The 18,341-nt window shown below is 57.9% G+C and overlaps 2 protein-coding genes across 2 annotated transcripts; both read right to left on the reverse strand.

The window, feature by feature from the left end:
• Positions 1 to 1,857: 1,857 nt before the first annotated feature.
• On the reverse strand, positions 1,858 to 7,743 carry AQP6 (aquaporin 6). The gene is made up of 4 exons (XM_061416175.1): positions 5,177 to 7,743; positions 4,227 to 4,385; positions 3,882 to 3,962; positions 1,858 to 3,230 (listed from the first exon to the last, which is right to left on the reverse strand). The coding sequence occupies exons 1-4, from the start codon at positions 5,567 to 5,569 to the stop codon at positions 3,018 to 3,020; spliced, it is 846 nt and encodes a 281-aa protein (XP_061272159.1). The 5' UTR covers positions 5,570 to 7,743; the 3' UTR covers positions 1,858 to 3,017.
• A 4,851-nt stretch (positions 7,744 to 12,594) lies between these two features.
• On the reverse strand, positions 12,595 to 17,111 carry AQP5 (aquaporin 5). The gene is made up of 4 exons (XM_061416173.1): positions 16,602 to 17,111; positions 15,337 to 15,501; positions 14,962 to 15,045; positions 12,595 to 13,969 (listed from the first exon to the last, which is right to left on the reverse strand). The coding sequence occupies exons 1-4, from the start codon at positions 16,962 to 16,964 to the stop codon at positions 13,784 to 13,786; spliced, it is 798 nt and encodes a 265-aa protein (XP_061272157.1). The 5' UTR covers positions 16,965 to 17,111; the 3' UTR covers positions 12,595 to 13,783.
• Between the last annotated feature and the right edge of the window lie 1,230 nt (positions 17,112 to 18,341).

Below are 18,341 nucleotides of genomic sequence, written 5' to 3' on the forward strand. Positions count from 1 at the left end.
TTGGAAAGTGAACGTCTCTGGATAGTTGTCTTGTTCCTCTCCTCTCAGTCCCAGGAGCTCCCTCCGTGGAGCCCCCCTACTGTGCAGCGTGGTCCCAGATTAGACCTGTGTCCTCTTTACACCCGGAGGAGGCAGTGGGGGTGGGGAATGGAGAGGGGCTGTCTGCCAGCCAATGGGGATGCGACAGCCTAGGCTCTGCGCTCACATCATCTGCTCCTGCTAAGACAATCATCAACATAAAAGGCTAATTGTATTAATCACCAAGGCATCCGTCCCAGGCCCCCCTCCCTTTCAGGAGAATTATGAATTGCAATTGCAGATGGCTCCGCTGATTGAAGGCAGCACTCAGCAGGGAGAAGGGCCAGATCAGATTACACACCATTAATTAAAAACTTCCCCTGACAAAAGGGAGGAAGGGAGTGTACACCAAGGGTCTGCCTGGTTGGGTCTCTGTCCTCCCCAAGCTCCCCAGCCCCTCATCCAGGCTCCAGTTGTGCCTGTGAAGCGAAGACCCTGGCTGGAGCCACTGAAATTTGGCTCCCCAAAGGCCAGCCCTTCCCACATCCAAGCAGATGGCCGGCTGTCCTATTAAAGGGCTCCAGAGAAGGAGAAGCTAACCTTTGGTTACTCATTCCTGTGTCTAACTTTGGATGCTCTTCAGATTCTAACCTAATTCCTCACTTCTCACGAAGCTTGTCTCTTGCTCTAGTCTATTCTGACAGAGCAGAGCTTTAAAGAACTATTTGGGAAAATAGCCCCCTGCTTTCTCTTCAGGCAGTCACCCTCATGCTCTTGGCCAGCTGGGACAGAGGTTCCACGGTCTGCTCTAGGGCAGGCGCAGGAGCTCGAGTGGCTGTGCAGCCTCTCCCCAGCTCCCCCAGCCTTCCAGCCTAGGCTTCTCAGCTGCTGTCTTCTTGGCTTATTTGGAGCAGTGACTCCCGAGTTTTCTTGATCAATTACCACCTCCCCTCCCTCCCCAGCCGCCCAGCCTCAGTCATTCATTCATCAAACTTTTATTGAGCACCCACTGCGTGCTTGGTTCTCAGGGATGCGGAGATAATTTGTCTCGGAGCTTAAGAGCTTGCTGCAGGAGCTCCACCCCCCTGTCCTCTTCAACCTTCTAGTTCCTGCTTCCTTCTTTTCTCTGGCCGCTGCTTGTATAAGCCCCCCTGGAGCTCTATTTTGGAAAATTCTAAGCTGGGAGCTGGGGAGACCTTGGGGGGGGGGTCTGTGGTACTGAGCTGGGTGACCTTTAGCAAGTCAATTGCACGCACGCATGTGTGCGCGTGCACACACGTGCACGCCCAGCTGTCGCTGCTCATAAAAGGGCACAGGAGGCCCTGGGCTCTGAGAGATTGTGAAGATGAATGAGTGGGGCCCAGCTTGGAGAGATGTGAGTGGTTCTCTGCACTGACTGTATTACAGAACACGGCTGCTGTGGCCACGAGCTCTTAGGACTCAGCCACTGCACTGTCACAGAATGGGCCCTGTTGCCCTGTCCTTGGGAGACTGGCATGGAAAAGGACCTATGTTTTTCATGCTTTTGACTGCTGTAGTGCAGGGTACCATAGTGACGGGCACCATAGAGATGAGAAAAATTGACTTTTACTGGCTTGTCTCTTCATTCCAGGGTCCCTCCCCAACCTGACTCCTGTTCCCCCATCACCCCCCCACACAGACACTCACAAAGCTCACAAAGGTCAGTAGGTCCAGGAGAGAAGAAGGTAGGGCCCTGGGTAAGTAGAGCAGATGAAATGAGAAAAGCCTACTCACTTTTCCCTCCCTCTCAGTCATCTCCCTGTCCCTTTTTTCCTCCTTCCTCCCATTATCAACAGCAATTGTATTCAAACCCAATAATTACAGTAACAGCAACAATAATCATTTATTGGATTTGTTTTTCTATTCTATCATTTTAACTTCCAAACACATTTTCCAATCTCTTGTTTAACATCAATCTCGGGGGTAGATTTTACAGCCCTTACAGCTGAGGAAGCTGAGATCCAGACAGGATCCCAGGTCATAGGCAGAGTAGATTTATAGCAGCTTGTAAATATTAACAAACTAGGTGAGACTCCAGTAGTCTTTCAGAGGCACTGAACTGCAAATCTTGGTTTCCTGGGTTATTCCTGACTCCCCACCATCCTTGGGGCATATTCAACAGCTTATGGGGGATCCCGGCAGAGCTAAGAATGAGTCTGGAGATGGCTTCTTCAGGCCCAGGTCACGGACTGAGTGCTGCAACGGGACCTTTCCCCGTCAGGATTGTTTCTGTGGATGGGGTTGGAGTGGAAGGCAGAACACCTGGGGAGAAAGGCCCATCTGGGCTGAACCTCCCTTACCCGTATCCTGCCCCTCCACTAGCTGGAGAAAAGATTCCTCTCTGTGCCAGCTCTTCCCAAGGGAGGGGCTCTCTGCTGATTTCCTCATTTGGAGGTGTGAGGAATGAAGATATATTGGGAGGGGACAATCTGGCCTCAGGAAGCCCCCAGTCTGAGGGGGAGCCACATCCCCCATCCACATCCAAGGGCAGAGACATCCCTCCTTGGAGCTCAGAGGCTGGCCTAGGACTTGATTCTTCTGGGAAGTCTGGATCCTCCTTCCAACAGTGGGGTGAGAAGTTAGAGTTCCCGGAGGTCCCCACAGCCTCTGAGCAGAGAGCCTGTCTGGGCTCAGATTCCTTTTTCTCCAAGACATGGGGACCTGGAAGCCCAGGGTCCTGCCTGGGGTCCAGACAGGTGAGAGACAGGGAGAGTGGTGATGAATTCCCCTGCCTCCCTCTGCTCGGCCCCATTAAAAGCGATGGAAGAGGAGGAAATGGAGCAGATTTGCTTCCCAGGTTCCTTCTAGAAATGTAAGGCTGGGGATCCCCCGCCCACCCTGTTAGGTCAAGAGGCCAAGCCTTCCCACTCCACCTCGCAAGCCCCCCATGTCCCCAGGAAAACCTGAAATCTGGTTATATAAAGCCTGCTGTCCACTTTGAGGGCTCTTTTCAGAAGCTTGAGGGCGGAGGCCAAGCTCTATGCCACCTGACACACAGTCTCCATCTCAGTGTCCTCTGAGTTGGCCTGGGTTTCTTTTTTCTGGGGTTCCTCCCCTTCCATTTTCTCCATTTCTGCACTGCCCGTGAGGATGGCCAGTCGCTGGGCCAGGGTCTTGGTGTCAGGGAACAGGATGAAGTTGTAGATCAGTGAAGCCAGGACGGCTCCTGTCAAGGGTCCCACCCAGAAGATCTGAGGAGGCAGAAGCAGATGCCCTGCTCGTGAGCCAAGACCACAGGGCGGCTCTGGGACTCCACCTGCTTTCCAGTGTTGACTTGGTCTCCCGGGAGCCCTGGAGCTTTCTACAAGGTGGCAAATTCAAGAAGCACAAGTCTTGTCCACTGCCCACCCCCCACCCCCAGCAACCCCGACCCTGAGTCTCTGCAGGTGCAGGGACCTAGCCTCCCCGGGGCTGGGTCAGGCCCCCACCACCCCTGCCTCCCTCTCATCTCCCCCGTTTCAGCCCAGAACCCTGGTTAGTGCTCTTCCTGTCCCTGCTGGTGTGTTTGTGTGTCTATTTCTGTTTGTCTTTTTCTCTATCCAAGTTTGGAAACTGGTCCAGCTGGAGGAAGTGAATAAGGAAGCAGCCAGGACTTGAGGCCCAGGCCAATGGTGCAGCGCCGGCCCTGGCCCACTTCTCGCCAGTCTACTGGATGCCCCTGACTTTTTGAGGTGGGCAGGAAAGGATGCTGGCCCTGGTCTTCTGAGCTTAGGGAAACCTCCACTGGGAGTGAAGATGGTTCGTGGCAGGTGTCCCCCAGTGTCTGGGGCCCCCCTGCTGGTGAAAGTCCCTATGGGCACTGGGGCCTCTCCCCTCCCCTGGCTGCCGGCAGAAGGTCTCACCCAGTGGACTTCAAACTTCCCCACGATGACAGCGGAACCAAAGGAGCGGGCTGGGTTCATGGAGCAGCCGGTGAAATAGATCTGGGGAGCAAGTGAAGGGCAGGGTGTGAGCAGCCTGAAAGCAGGCCTGGGAGAGGACAGTCCTTTCCCCACCGCCCCGCGGGCTCAAGCCCCAGCCCCCAGACTGGGGCTCTGGGTCCCCCTGCCCTGGGCCTGAAATGGGGCATAGCCTTGGCTCCAAGGCATGAGAAGTTCGGGGAGGGACACTTCTGGCCCCCAGGGCCCCGCCGCCTCCCCAGGGAGGGGCCAGTGGGTACACAGGCGGGTGTCCCCTGTGCCCCTTACCCCGATGAGGTGGCCCACTGCCACCGAGGCTCCAATTGTGGCTGCAGGGGAGCCCGTGGTCTGACGGCTGTCAGTGGAGGCGAAAACGCAGAGCACGAGCTGGAGGGTCAAGATGAGTTCCACCGCCACCGCCTGGCCAGTCGAGGTACTGCTCCGGACCTGTGCGAGCAGGGGGTTATGCTGGAGGCAGCGGACTCTGCCTGGGGATGGTGATCCCTGGGCCCTCGTTCCTCAAGGTAAAGGTTGTGACACCTTGCCACCGCCAGCCCCCCAGGACTTAAGGAGCTCATGGGCTGGGGAGAGCGGTGCACTGGGGTTCAGGTGAACCCTGAAGTGAGCCCACACGGACACCTGCTCCCTGCGGGAGTGAGCAGCACCCCACCCACTCTATGGGGTGGTCGGGGCCACGGTCCAGGGGGAGGTGGGGGCTCAGGGCTTGTGGGGGAGGGAAGGCTGGAGAAGCTGTGTTGCACAATGCTCGCCTGTGGGCTGGCTGGGAGGGGCAGTGTGTAGGAGTGGAAGGTGAGGACTGGGGGACGTAGGTGGAACATGGGTAAGTAGAGAGATCTGGGGAGGTGAGACAGGCCGCAGAGTGCTGGGGACAGAGGAACAGGAGGAAACGGGTTGGGGACGGGGAGGTGAAGTAGGTGCAGGGTCCCCTGCTGCCCCAACAGCCCCAGCTCTCCCTGGCTGCTCCAACCCTGAAGTGCCTGGTCCTCCTCCCACTCCTGGTCCTCAGTGTGGCTTCTTCCTGTCCCCCCTCTCCCCACTGTTCCTCACACCACAGTCCCCTTCCTGCTCTGCCTGCACTAAGGCCATGGTCTTTCCCCAGGGCCCCACGTCCCCAGGGCAGGTGTGGAGCACGTGCTCTGCTGTATCCCCTCTGCCCCGGCCTGGCCCTCCCCACTTACCACCTGTATGGACCTGCCTCTCCCTCTCCCTGCACCTACCATATTGACCCCAAAGTTTTCTCGGATGTCCCCAGGCGTGACCCCGTAAAGCAGAGCAGCTCCCGCCGTGGCCCCTGCCAGCTGGGCAGCCACGTAGGCCACAGCCCGGGGCAAGGAGATGTGGGAGCCCACGAGGAAGGCCAGCGTCACGGCAGGGTTGACGTGGGCCCCGCTGGCCTTCCAGGTGATCTGCACGATCACGGCCGTGGCCAGGTTGAAGGTGATGGCGATCTGCAGCACAGAGGGAAGCACCAAGGGCCATCTCAAAGCCGAGCCCACGCCAAAGAACACGTACAGCCCCGTGGCCAGGAACTCGGCAAACAGAGCCCTGCTGATGGTCATCCAGAGCCGGCACACCAGCATCTTAGCCAAGCTGTGCCGGCCTGACTCCATCGCCCCCGGGTCTATGTTCCTCTTCTGATCTCTGCCTTTTCTGATCTCCTGTCTTCGGGCTGCTCCGGCCCCAGCCTGCAGCTCCTTATGGTGCTGCTGCTTCAAGGACCATGCTGGTCAGACTGGCAGGGGGCAGGTTGACAGGGTATTGTGTGTTCGGGGGTGGGGTGGGAGGTGTGGGGGTGGCCACACGCTCGCCCCACCCTAAACTCACATGACAGCCAAAGGAGGGGGGCTGTCCTTGGGCACTGAACTGGAACCTCCCAGGAGTTTTCCAAGCGGGGCAGGCCTAACTCTGCTGCTGGCCGACACCCAGTCTGGGGGCCCAGGTGACCCTAGGATGCTCCCATCCGCGACGTCAGCTTAGAGAGAATGAGATCACTCAGATCCCCAAGTCCAAGGCCTATGTCAGAGGGCCCTGTGCACCCCCTGCCCCAGGCTCCTAGTCTCCTGGCCCCCTTTGCCTGCAGACTTGGCCTCCAAATGGGTTCACACTATTCTGCACCCCATAAACCCAGATGTGAAGGAAGCTCTGTCCTCCACTTCCACCTAGAGTACCATTTTCTGAAAGCTGATGTGAACGGGGTCAACTTTACTGAGGACGTGGGCCTGCAGGGGTGCAGAGGAGCAGGTTGAGGGGCAGTTGCTCCACAGCTAACTGGTGACACCTGTGGCGGTGGGTACCTCTGCTGCCCACCGGTCTGGAGTTTCCATTGACTCTTCGCCCTCTTGTGCCTCTTCACAGGGCAGCTTACCATTCTTGTGACTATGCTGCCTTAGTTTACCCACACCCAGGCTCTGCCCTTTAACCCCCAGCAATATACCAAGGTATTTTCTCAAACAGAAGTGTTTTGTCCCTAAGAAGAACCTGCCGAGCTGCTAAAATAATGCACTTGTCACCTCTTACCCACAGCGGAGTGCCCAGGCTGTGCCCGGAGCCATGTGTCCCTGCCCAGCAGGTGTCCCCTGGTGTCCGCAGGTTCCCCAAATGTGACGTGTCTCACGATGAGATTCTCATTTCTCCCCGGGTCCCCTGAATGCATTCCTGCTGTTGTCCCCAGCTCAGTTGGTGGCACCTGCGAGGCATCTTTGACCTCGCCCTCCCGCCCCCGTCCAGCCAAGGCATCAAGTCCTACTGATGCTGAATCCCAAGTATTTCCTGACACTGCCCTCTTCTTGCCACCCCTGCTGCCCTGCAGCCTTCAACCATTCTCTCTGTCGTCTCCCTTGCTCCGCTCCAATCAATTATCCACACTGCAGCCTGAGTGATCTTTCTAAAATGCAAATCTGATCCTGCTGCTCCTTGCTAAAATCCCTTCAAAGCCTCTGGTCGCCTCTGTGAGCTCCGTGCCTGGCCCCCACGGTCCTCTGGGACCCTGCTTCTCCTGCCTCACCTCTCCCCACTTCCTGCCTTGTTCTTTACCCTCTGGCCTCACCAAATGGCCAGTGGTTCTAGAATACTTCATGCTGGTCTCCCCTGGGGGGATACTCTCTCTTCTCCCTGAAAAGCCCACCCCAAGTCCTTTGTTTGGGGGAGCCCTAATTGATTCCTGATGAAAACAGACAACTCAATGGAAAAGTCCCTGATGCTGGGAAAAATTGAGGGCAGAAGGAGAAGAGGGCGTCAGGGGATGAGATAGCTGGACGGCATCACCAAAGCAATGAACATGACATTGGGGAAACTCTGGGAGATGGTGAGGGACAGGGAGGCCTGGCATGCTGCAGTCCATGAGGTCACAGAGTCAGACCCGACTAGTAGGCGACTGAACAACAGCAATCTATTCCCAAGGCTCAGCATTGACATCACCTGGCCCTTTCCTGGGTGAGGCCTCCTCACCACACCTGGCCATTTACACTACAGTCACCATGGGTGTTGTCATGGTGTTAATGTATCGCCCCAGTGAGGCGGGGAGCCCCTTAGGGGGGCAGGAACAAGTTTTGTTCACCCTACATGTACCCTCTTGCGTAGGGATTGGCTCAGGTGCTCAATGAATATTTGCTGAATGAATGCATGAGTGAATAAGTTTCCTGACCTGGAGGCTTTCATGTCTGCTTCATTTCAGCCAGCTCGCCTTACAGCCTGTCCTTACCTGGGACAGGCCTTCTGAAATCTTCAAGTGAAATATCCCAACTCTGACCACAGGCTCTGTCCAACCACCCTCTCCCACTTCAATTCCAGCCACATCCCTCCCCCAATCCTCCCCTCCCCTCTTTCTGTTCATCCCACCCTCCTGATTTGACTCTACCTTGTCCAGCCAGATCCCCTGGCGTCTCACCTTGCAGTGTCCTCTGTCCCAGCTTCCCATTCTCTGCACCTTGCCCTCCCTGCCCCCCACCATTTTCCTCCATGCATGTTCTCCTCCACACCCTTCTGCTCCCATCTGTGCTGCTGAGCACTGCTGGAGAAACTTGCCCAGCCATGCACACTGATGCCTTGACAAGCCTATGGTCTCTGGCCTCAGTAGGGGTCTCAGTAATCCATACACCACACTGTCTCCAGGCAGCTCTCTCCCTATTCTAAGCCCTACTTCAAATCTTCCTACTCTCTTTGAGTACGCTACCTTGCTCTGGCTTTCTTCCAGCAGATCGATTTGCCTCTTGCTCTACCTAGAAAGTGAAACCAGCTGGCAAGACTTAGTATATTCTCCCCCGTCCCCTGTCCCTGCAGCCCCCTGTGCCCTTGCCAGCTTCCCTCTGATCCTGAAGAAGAGGCAGCCCTTCTCCTGGGTTCGAGTCGGGGCCCCTCCTTGGGTTCCTGGCTCCCTTCAAGTGACTGGGGACCTCTCTCGGCCATTCCCAGCCTCATCTGTGATTTTCACGTCTCCCTCTGCCTGGCTGGCTCTTTGAAACGTGCCTGGGTAGTCACCGAGTAGTGGAGACTCTGGGTTTGGAATGCTTTTCTTTTTTGGTTTTCTTTCAAGACTTTGCTCAAGTTCAATTCCTCTATGAAGCCTGCCCTAATTTTCCCCCTCCAGCAGAGTCAGGGCAAACTTCATAGAGAAGATGGGCTTGGGAATAACTAGTGGCTACTTCTGACTTTGACCTCCTTGGTGCTGCCACTGTTCCAGTGCAGACTCCCAGGCTTGCGTGGCATGAAGGACTCTTTCAAGAAATGCTCCAGGCTGAAGGAATGTGGCTGTGGGCACAGTGTGAGTGACATTACTCCCTGGCACGGAGGGGTGGGGGGAATTCCCTGCCTAGGGGCTGTCCCAGCGAATTTCAAGGGCATCTCCCTCCTTTGCTCCCCTCAGACAGGGTCATAGAGGGCCTGAGGACACGTCCCAGTCCCTGCATATTACCTGGCCTCAATTTCTGCACTTGTACACAGGCACCAAACAGCAGTCATGCCTGTCTGTTGAGAGCCTTTGATAAGAAAGAGAAAGCATTTGAATACTACAGTGTGTTCCGCATCCCTGACCGGTGTTAACTCCTGTCACCTCAGCTTCCCCACTTTTAAAGTGGAGATGATGGGAATTCCCTGGTGGTTCAGTGGTTAGCATTCTGAGTTTTCACTGCCGGGGGCCAAGTTTCAGTCCCTGGTTGGGGAACTAAGATCCTGCAAGCTGCACCTCCAAGGCCAAAAAAAAAGTGGAGACGTTAGTTCCCACCTCCCTAATATGTTGTTGGAGAAGGCAATGGCACCCCACTCCAGTACTCTCGCCTGGAAAATCCCATGGACGGAGGAGCCTGGTGGGCTGCAGTCCATGGGGTCGCTAAAAGTCGGGCATGACTGAGCGACTTCAATTTCACTTTTCACTTTCATGCATTGGAGAAGGCAATGGCAACCCACTCCAGTGTTCTTGCCTGGAGAATCCCAGGGATGGGGGAGCCTGGTGGGCTGCTGTCTATGGGGTCACACAGAGTCAGACACGAATGAAGCGACTGAGCAGTGGCAGCAGCAATATGTTGTTAGGAGTGAATGTGCTGATGATGCCTTGGAGAAAGTCAGATAATGGTGATTTTTAGGATTGTCACCTCCCTTCTCACTCCAGTGAGAGCTGTGAAGACTGTGCTGGGTTAGAAATGGTCCAGGACAAGCCGCACCTGAGGCCCCTGCTCCGGGCCCCGGGGTTGAGAGCCTTGAGTGGGTGGTGGCCCTGGTCTCCAGCTGACCTGGAGCAGAGTCTCCTGGGACCCTGCCTGGCCTGGAACTCGGTCCTTTACCTGTCCAGGACAGGTGGACATCGGCCAGAACTTGCTCTAGCCAGCGTGTCCCTGGACCTAGCCTTCCTGGGCCCTAGTGGCATGCTTTTGAGGTCACTCATGCTCCAAGAGTTTTTGTCAAGCCCCGTACTTGGCTGTCTGCAGCTGCCTGCCAGGAAGCTGTGTGCGCTCACTCAGAGGCCTGTCTCCTGGCACCCTAGACTACCAGGGTGGGCATCTCCATGTATGAGCAGGTGTGTGTGTAAGTCCACTTGGGGCAGTGTGAGTGCTAAGGTCCTATCTCAGGGCTGGGAAGGGATGGGGGAGCAAGAAGGAGAAGGAGGAGGAGAGATGATGGGGAGATGAGGAGGAGGAACAATAAGCATGACAGAAAGGGAAGGATTCAAGGTCATCTCCCTCGTATCCCCTCACCCACTGCACTAAAACCTGGAAAGAGGAAGCGGAGGCTTAGAGGCCGGCTGAGAGGGCCGACCCTCCCTGCAACCCCTCCTCTTGTCCAGCCATCTAGACAGTCAGCCCTCTGCCTATCCTCTGCTTTGACCCCTGGTTCTCCACCTCTCCATCATGTCACCATGTCCACCTGGGGAAACTGACCGTCCCTGGGCACAGGGGGAGGGGAAAGGGAGGAAGCAGCCTACGGAGAAGCAAGGCTTGTCTGGGTTTTGTCTTCAGGTGGAGCAGAGGGTCAGAGGGGGTGACTGAATATGTGTGTGCTTGGATATGACACATACTTGAACCCCTCAGAGAACACATGGAGCCAGGTACCAAGGTCTGATCCCCAGCGGTCCTGTGAAAAGGAATGGGGGACAGGCGATGTGGCTCCGCACACATGCGGAGCGAGAAGTCTATGCGAAGATGCAGCCCGCTGGGTACAGCCGGAGATCCGAGAAAAGCGGGGTTAGCGTGTGCTGGCTCATGTGTGCGCAGGTCTCTGCCAGCCTTGGACTCGAGCTCCTCGGAGAGGATCCGACAGGAGGGGGCGCAGCGCCCTCTGCTGGCCAAACAGCCGGGCGCGTGGCACCTAGTCCGCTTCAAGCCCTAGGCGAACCTCCCTCCGACGCGGTGCCCCGCCCATCCCTGAGGGTCTGTCCCTCATCGACCCGCCATTCACCGCGTCCTGCTTCCCTTGGGGTCCGTCCGAGAAAGGAACCAAGTTGCTGGGCTGGATGAAGAGGCCAGGCTCCCAGTCACGACTGCACCTCACCTGAGCCGTTTGGAAGGGCGAGTGAGGTCTGATATACTGATCTACAGATTGGGGTTGAAAGAGCCGACCCTCCCAGTCACCCCTCCTGTCCATTCATCTGGACGGCCAACACTCTGTCTATTCTCTGCCTTGACCCCCGATCCTCCTCCGTCTCTCCATCCATCACCGTGTCCACCTTCCTACCTGGTGAAACTGGCCGCCCCTGGGCAAAGAGGAGGGGGTGAGTGGGGAAGGAATCCCCTCTCTTCTGGACCACTCCCCGACAGTGGGGTGGGGTGCAGTGGGCTGGTCCAGAGGACCCAGACCTCAAAGACTCCAGGTGCCCTCTCGTCGGCGCTCCATCTGACTGGAGCCCAGACCCGGGACTTGGGGGAAGAGGAAGCTCAGCAGTGGTGGATCCGGTGGACGAGGTCCCCCCCTGCTGGTCAGAGCTGGTACTTGCGCCCGGCTCCTGGGTAGAGGCAGGGGTGGTGGCAGCTGTCGGGGGCGGGTGTGCGCCTTCACTGGGGCTTCACACACACTGCCATTTGATGTTAACTATAAAGCTGCCAGGCAGGCAGGACAGGGCAGGGCTGGCCGCAGCTCCCTTTTACAGATATTAGACCCAAGACTTCCCTGGTGGCTCAGACGGTAAAACCGTCTGCCTATAATGCGGGAAACCCAGGTTCGATCCCTGGGTTGGGAAGATCCCCTGGAGAAGGCAATGGCAACCCACTCCAGTACTCTTGCCTGGAAAATCCCATGGAGGGAGGAGTCTGGTAGGCTACAGTCCATGGGGTCTCAAAGAGTCAGACACGACTGAGCGACTTCATGTCACTTCACTTCTTCAGACCCAAGTTTGGGCTTCTCCAGTGGCTCAGCAGTAAAGAATCTGCCTGCAATGCAGGAGATGCAGGAGACGCGGGTTCAATCATCCCTGGGTGGGGAAGATCCCCTGGAGGAGGGCGTGGCAACCCATTCCAGTATTTTTGCCTGGAGAATCCCATGAACAGAGGAGTCTGTCGGGCTACAGTGCATGGGATTGCTAAGAGTCAGACACGACTGAAGCAACTGAGCACTCACACATCCACCACCCAAGTTTGGAGGAGGGCTGGAGCATCTGCTCCGCGCCCCCCCTACCCCCACCCCCCGGCGCCGACCCTTGTCAGCCACTGTCAATAGCTTCTCCCATCCCTTTTCAGTCCATCTCCTGGCCTTCCTGGCCCGTTCTCTTCTGGAGCAAAACTGAAAACCACAATGAGAGGTTCCCACACCAGAGAGAAGCAGGAGCTTGGGTTAAACACTCTCAGGAAAGCAGAGGCCCTCCAGAACTGGGGTGTGGCTGGGGGCCCAGCTGTGGACATGCTGATTTCTTTGCATACAAGCAAATCGAGCCCTTGATCTGAGATGTCTGCACAAGTGTTTCCTTTCTATCGATTGTCTCATTTTATCTTCACAACAATCCATGGGTACAAATATCCCCATTTTACAGACGAAGTAGTTAAAACTTGGACAGCTTGTGTCATCCAGAGTTGCACAACCAGACTTGAACTCAAAGCCGGACTCTAACTCTGATGCAGAGCTGTGTCCTGAGCTTTATCTGTCCCTCTCCCCACAGAGAGCAGCCCAGTCCCAGGAATCTCCCTCCCTCCCTTCATCTGACCCCACAACAACCCTGTGAGGGAAGCACTTTTTTATTCTCATTTCATAATTTAAGAGGCAGAGGCTTGGTGAGTTTAAGAAAGTGTCCTAAGGAGTGTCAATGGCAAGGGAACAAGAGCAGGAAGGGCAGAGCTAGAGGCCAAGGGGAAGATGGTGAAACCCTGGCTGGTGGAGGCAGACCCAGAAAAGAGGTGGGTTGGGTATGGCTTCCGATAGGGGTGGGGGCAGGGGGCTTCTCCCTCTGAACACAGGCTGTCAACGTGGCACCTTTCTGGAACCTCAAGGGGCCGAGAGGGGAGTCCGGGACTGTGTCTCCTGGCCCGATGACAGACCTGGCTGCTCACCCCCTTGGCATCTCAAGGGGCTGCCGGCCGGTTCACTTCTCCTCCACCCTGCTGAGCACACCCTGCCTCTGAGGCCCTCCTCAAGTGGCAAGGACTCGACATAGCTGAGGAGGGAGGGGTGAGCAGGCGGTCGCTTGGTGAGGGCGTTCTCTGTTCCCACTGCCCCCTCCTGACCTCCAGCTCTGTTCCTACATTTGGTCTCTCTGCCCTCTCAATCCCGCCTCTCTGACTTTCTAAGCCTCCCCTGGCCTCAGTTTCCCTGTCTTTCTGCGGAGGATTGCGGAGAATGTGGAGGGGGTTGTGGGATGATGCAGAGGAAAGGTGAGGAGCTACAGTATTTTGAGAGAGTATCTTCTGGAGCGAGACAGGCCAAACATGAATGTCAGTGGTTTATTGGGAAGCCCTCACCTTAAACACCAGCACCCTACCCCCTGGATCCTTGAGCAGAAATAAATAAGGTGGCATGTAATGAACCTAAGAAGCTCTGGGGTGGGTCAACCCCTGTCGTCCCAGGGGCTGGGGTCCTCCTGGCTCTGGAAGAGGGGCTGGGGAGGAGGAGGGGATGCAGACTGCCAAGCCACCCCTTCCTGCCTGGCCCCGGGGCAGCCTGCACTGAGCTCACCACCCCTGAGGTCTGACCTCCCTGTCTCTTCCCCATCAGCTCCCAGCCCCTGGCCCCCTACCCCAAGAGTCCCATCCTGTGTTCTTGCTTCCAACTCTTTACTGCACAGCCTGGGGAGCAGCACCTCTTTCCCAGCCCAGGGGACCCAGCTGCGGGGGGAGGAGGCCTTGCTGTCATATGCTTCTCTTCTTCTCCCCTGCAGTTCAGGGGCTGAGAGGCTGACCCCTGTCTGATGCTGGTCAGTGGGCAGTCAGCTCCATGGTCTTCTTCCGCTCCTCTTGGCTCTCCTCCCAGTCCTCGTCCGGCTCATACGTGCCCTTGAGGATGGCCGCACGATCACTCAGGCTCAGGGAGTGGGGGAAGAGCAGGTAGAAGTAGATGATGGCAGCCACGGCAGCCCCCACGATGGGCCCCACCCAGAACACCTGGCAGAGACAGGGCAGTGGCAGGGTTGAGCCCTCCCCCCAGAGGACAGACCCAGGGGCCTCTCAGAGGAGACAGATGCAGACACGCCCACACCTCCGGACAGAGAGAATTTGCCCTTTTTCAGGGACAGATCCACTGACATCCCACTCCCCAATGACAAAGGACACTGACACCCAGGTCCTGAAAGGAGATGGACATCCCCAGAGGGACAGGGCCCCCGCCAACCCCACTGTGCCACTGCTGCAAGTCGCATTTGACTCTTTGCGACCATATGGACTGTAGCCCGCAAGGCTTCTCTGTCCATGGGATTCTGCAGGCAAGAATACTGGAGTGGGTTGCCGTGTCCTCCTCCAGGGGATATTCCCAACCCAGGGATCAAATCTGCAGTCTCTTCTGTCTCCTGCATTGGCAGGCAGGTTCTTTACCACTGGCGTCACCTGGGAAGCCCACCAACCCCACCCTAAAGAGAGACAAATGAACCTTCAGAGGGAAGAGACATGGAGAACCTCAGAGAGATGAACACAACTCCTCTCCCTTCCACACAGGGAGAGAGACAGACTCTGGAGAGAGACCATGAGCTCTCAAAGGAGATGACAGACAGATTGTCCAGAGGGACAGACCCACAGGAAGGAAGACTCTCCCCAGTCCCCAAGAGGCACAGATAAATAATACATCAGAGAAGACAGACACTTGGACCGCCCTGCCCCCCGCCACCCCAAAAGATGGAAACCGAATCCTCAGAGACCAGCTCCGGAGCACAGGTGCTTTTCCCTTCCCTAGAGGGACAAACACGCATAGTCGCTGCCCCCCAAACAGGGTCCCCTGCCATCTACATCTACCCCTGCCCTTGTTCTGGCTGCATCCCCTTCTCTCTCCAGTCACCCCCAAGCTCTGGGCCCCCATCATCCAGAAAGTCCTGTTAACCGTCAGCTGCTGAGGCTGGGTTTCTAGGCACTCATTGCCAGGGAGACAGGGGAGGGTCCAGTCTTACCCAGTGTGCGGAGCTGAACCGATTCATGATCACTGAGGGACCGAAAGATCGGGCCGGGTTCATGGAGCAGCCCGTGAAGTAGATCTAGACAGAGAGAAGGAGGCCGTGAGGAGGGCAGCATGCCTGTCCACTCTCACAAGGCCTGGACCCGCGCTGGGGTCCCCTAGCAGTTCAGGAGCTCAGCCAGGCCTCCAACCATCCCCCGATTCCTAGCCTGGAGCCCTTCCCTTCACAGTTCCCTCTGGATCCCTCCTCTCCTCTCTGTCCTGAGCTTGGGCTTGGTTTGCTGTCCCCATCCCAACTCCCCCTCACTCCCGTATTTTCTCAGACTGGAGGGGATTGAGTCTGGGCCAGAGTATAGCAGCCTTTGCTCACCCCCACTAGGTGGCCCAGTGTGACGGACAGGCCAATGGACAGGGCTGGGGAGCCCACAGGGCTGGTGCGGCGGGAGTCAGTGGAAGAGAAGACGCAGAGTGCCAGCTGGAAGGTCAGAATCATTTCCGCCACCACAGCCTGGCCCGCAGTCGTGTTGTTGTTGAGCTGCAAGGGGATGGTGTGTTAGGAGCCCTGCCTTCTTCTGACTCTATGGCCAGGAACCTGCAGGGATGGGGGTCTTGGTCTCCAGGGACTCCTAGGGCCCAAGTGCCTGGAAGCCAAGCCCTGTCACTTCAGGGAGGTCATTCATTTGCCAAAGAGACTATATACTTGCCAGTGGTCAGAAAGCTTGGAATGCAAAGCTGTGGCCAAAGTGACAAAGCTGGGGGACCTCTTCCTGGACACTGGCCCGTCACCGGTCTGCCCAGGCCCCAACCCCCACAAGCTGGCATTTACCCTCCCTCCTGTGGGCAGCTGCCCAGTTTGCTTACTGCTCCCCCCAAGCCCGCCTCCCGCCCGTGCCTGACCCGCTGCCAGCTCCAAACCTCAAACCCGTCTCTCCGGTGGGGCTGACTCATGGTTTGACAATGGCCAGGAAAATCCTCCTCTGTGTTTGATTAATGAACCCAGTTTGCATGGGACAAGGGGGCTGAAACTGGGGTTGCAGGGATGGGGGGAAGGGGAGGGGGCCAGGAGCAGAAAGCAATATTCATCAGAGGCCATATGTACGGGCATCCCATTAGGGAGTCCACAAGCCTGGCTGCTAAACATACCCCCCTGAGTCCCACTCTATGGAAGTCATGGCCATTCCCATGTAATGAGAATGAGAAAAACAAAACCCAGAGAGGTTGGGGTCACCAAAGACAGGATCACAACCCATCTCTCACTGATGGTTCCATGAGACCACTCCACTGAGGGCCACACGGGAGTGATGAGGTGCCCAGGAGGACAGAAGAGCTCGGAGGTAAGACAGGAGAAGGGAGGTAAGAGAAGGCGGACAGTAGGCACCGGGAGAGACGCTGGGATGCAGCAGCAAGAGGTGGGTGGGCAGGCAGAGGAGGTGGGTACGAACCCAAGGAGTCGGCGGAGAGCACACACCACCATGGAGATTCATCTTCCTGGCCTTAGGATGCTATGACCTTCTTGGCAAAGGTGTCAGCTGGCTGGTCTACTCTGTGCCACCCATTCGGGAGATGGGACTTGGAGACCAGGTCCAGAGCCCACCCCAGGGTCCCTGCCCCACCGCCAGCCCCCTGGGCACTCACCGCATTGACAGCCAGATTGCCTCGGGCATTGTATGGTGCCAGCCCATAGAGGATTGCGGCCCCGGCAATGGCGCCCACCAGCTGGGCCACCACGTAGAAGACCGCCCGGAGCAGGGAGATCTGGTTCCCGACTAGGAGGGCCAGCGTGATGGCGGGGTTCATATGGCCACCGCTCACGGGCCCCAGGGCCTGGGCCATGGTACCTATGGCCAGGCCGAAGGCCAGCGAGATCTGCAGGACGCTGGGCAGCGCCGACGGCCACTTAAGGGCCGAGCCGAGGCCAAAGAAGACAAAGATGAGGGTGGCCAGGAACTCTGCGAACACTGCCTTGAGGAAGGCCACGGAGCACACCTCCTTCTTCATGGTCTTGCAGCAGTCCCCGCAGGGGTCACCCGTCCGGGAGGCGGTGGTGCAGGGGGTGGGGGGCTGGCTCGGGGGCGCCGCACAGTCCCGGGTGCCCGCACAGTCCCGGGTGCCCGCGGCGTGGCTAACGACGTGGCGCGGGGCCTGCGGGGGCGCGCTATATACCAGGCAGGCGGCCCGCGGCGGGGCGGGCCCGGGGGGGCAGTGGGCGGCTCCCGCACCCGGGGGCCAGCACTGCACGCAGGGAGGGAACTTCAGGGCCGCCGCGCCCCCGGCCCCGCGCGCCCCCCCGCCCGGGCAGCCGCACGCCCTCTGGGGCCACGTGACTAGGCCGGCGGTGTAGACCGGCCCGGCGGGCTGGGACCCGCGCATAGTGCGCTCCGGGCGGCTCCCGCGCTCCTACTCCACTCTGTCTGTCCCGGGCTCCCGGGGCGACTTTGCTGGCTCTGGGCTCTGCCGTTCTTCGGCTCTCCGGACGGGTGCCTCCGCTGAGCCTTGATCTCTGGCCGCGGTCTTCCCCTTTTCTTCTCTCCGGGCGCTGGGTCCAGCTCCTCCTTTTCCTCCTGCGACCTGGGCATCCTGACCCGGCCTCATGCCCAGCCGGGCTGGAATGATGCGCTTCTCCCTGAGGACAGCGCCGCCGCCACCCACCTCCCTGCGGGCCCGCGGTGGCGGTGGCGGGGGCGGCCGGCCGGGCAGGGCCTTGCGGGGCGGTCCGGCCATCGCGGGCCTCTCCCTGACTCGGGCGGGGCAGACCTCCTGGATTGGAGCCGGGGCGTTTGGGGATAATGAGCACCAGGCCAGCCTGCCCTGGACTTGGCCATCCTAGCGTCTACTCTCTATTTCACCTTTCGTCATCTCTTCTACTCTGTCTCTGTCAGTCGCTGCATCATTTTCCACGTCTGAATGTCTTACATGTGGTCTTTTTTAGTTCCCCCAAAGTCAGGTTCTCCCACCCGTGAACTGGGTAACACTTTCTTCCAGTCCTTCCCAGTCCCTCCTCTGCGCCGCCCCTTCTTCCCCCGACCCGCACCCCTCCCATCCTTCCCTCTTCCCTAATCCCTGGGTAGGTATGTGGGGAATGAGGCTGGAGGGCCCTTGAAAGCTTGGAAGAGTGGCAAGGAAGGACCCCCAAGATCCCAGGAGTGGAGCTGCACTGAAGACTCCTCCACCACTCCCGTGCCCCGTTTTTGGGAAGCACTCAGTCTAGTGCTTGGCACAGAGTAACACTCTGTAAAGTTTCCTCACATGTGACTGTAATTTTTAAAGCCTCCTGAGGGCTGTGTGTGGAGCGCAGCAGAGGGAGGGAACAGGTGCTCTTCCGTCAGGGGGCTGAGGGGCGGGCCGGAGGAAAGTCAAGGACCTGGAGGAGCGGGA

This window comes from Bos javanicus, chromosome 5, assembly GCF_032452875.1.
Source record: "Bos javanicus breed banteng chromosome 5, ARS-OSU_banteng_1.0, whole genome shotgun sequence".
NCBI classification, from domain to species: Eukaryota; Metazoa; Chordata; class Mammalia; order Artiodactyla; family Bovidae; genus Bos; species Bos javanicus.

Excerpts from the sequence above, each read along its gene's own strand:
- AQP6 (XM_061416175.1), bottom strand. The coding sequence starts at position 5,569 with ATGGAGTCAGGCCGGCACAGCTTGGCTAAGATGCTGGTGTGCCGGCTC. Across the intron at positions 4,386-5,176 it reads AAAACTTTGGGGTCAATATG|GTCCGGAGCAGTACCTCGAC; the intron begins GTAGGTGCAGGG and ends CTGCTCGCACAG. Across the intron at positions 3,231-3,881 it reads GGAAGTTTGAAGTCCACTGG|ATCTTCTGGGTGGGACCCTT; the intron begins GTGAGACCTTCT and ends CTGCCTCCTCAG.
- AQP5 (XM_061416173.1), bottom strand. The coding sequence starts at position 16,964 with ATGAAGAAGGAGGTGTGCTCCGTGGCCTTCCTCAAGGCAGTGTTCGCA. Across the intron at positions 15,046-15,336 it reads CACTGGGCCACCTAGTGGGG|ATCTACTTCACGGGCTGCTC; the intron begins GTGAGCAAAGGC and ends CTCTCTGTCTAG. Across the intron at positions 13,970-14,961 it reads GGTTCAGCTCCGCACACTGG|GTGTTCTGGGTGGGGCCCAT; the intron begins GTAAGACTGGAC and ends TGTCTCTGCCAG.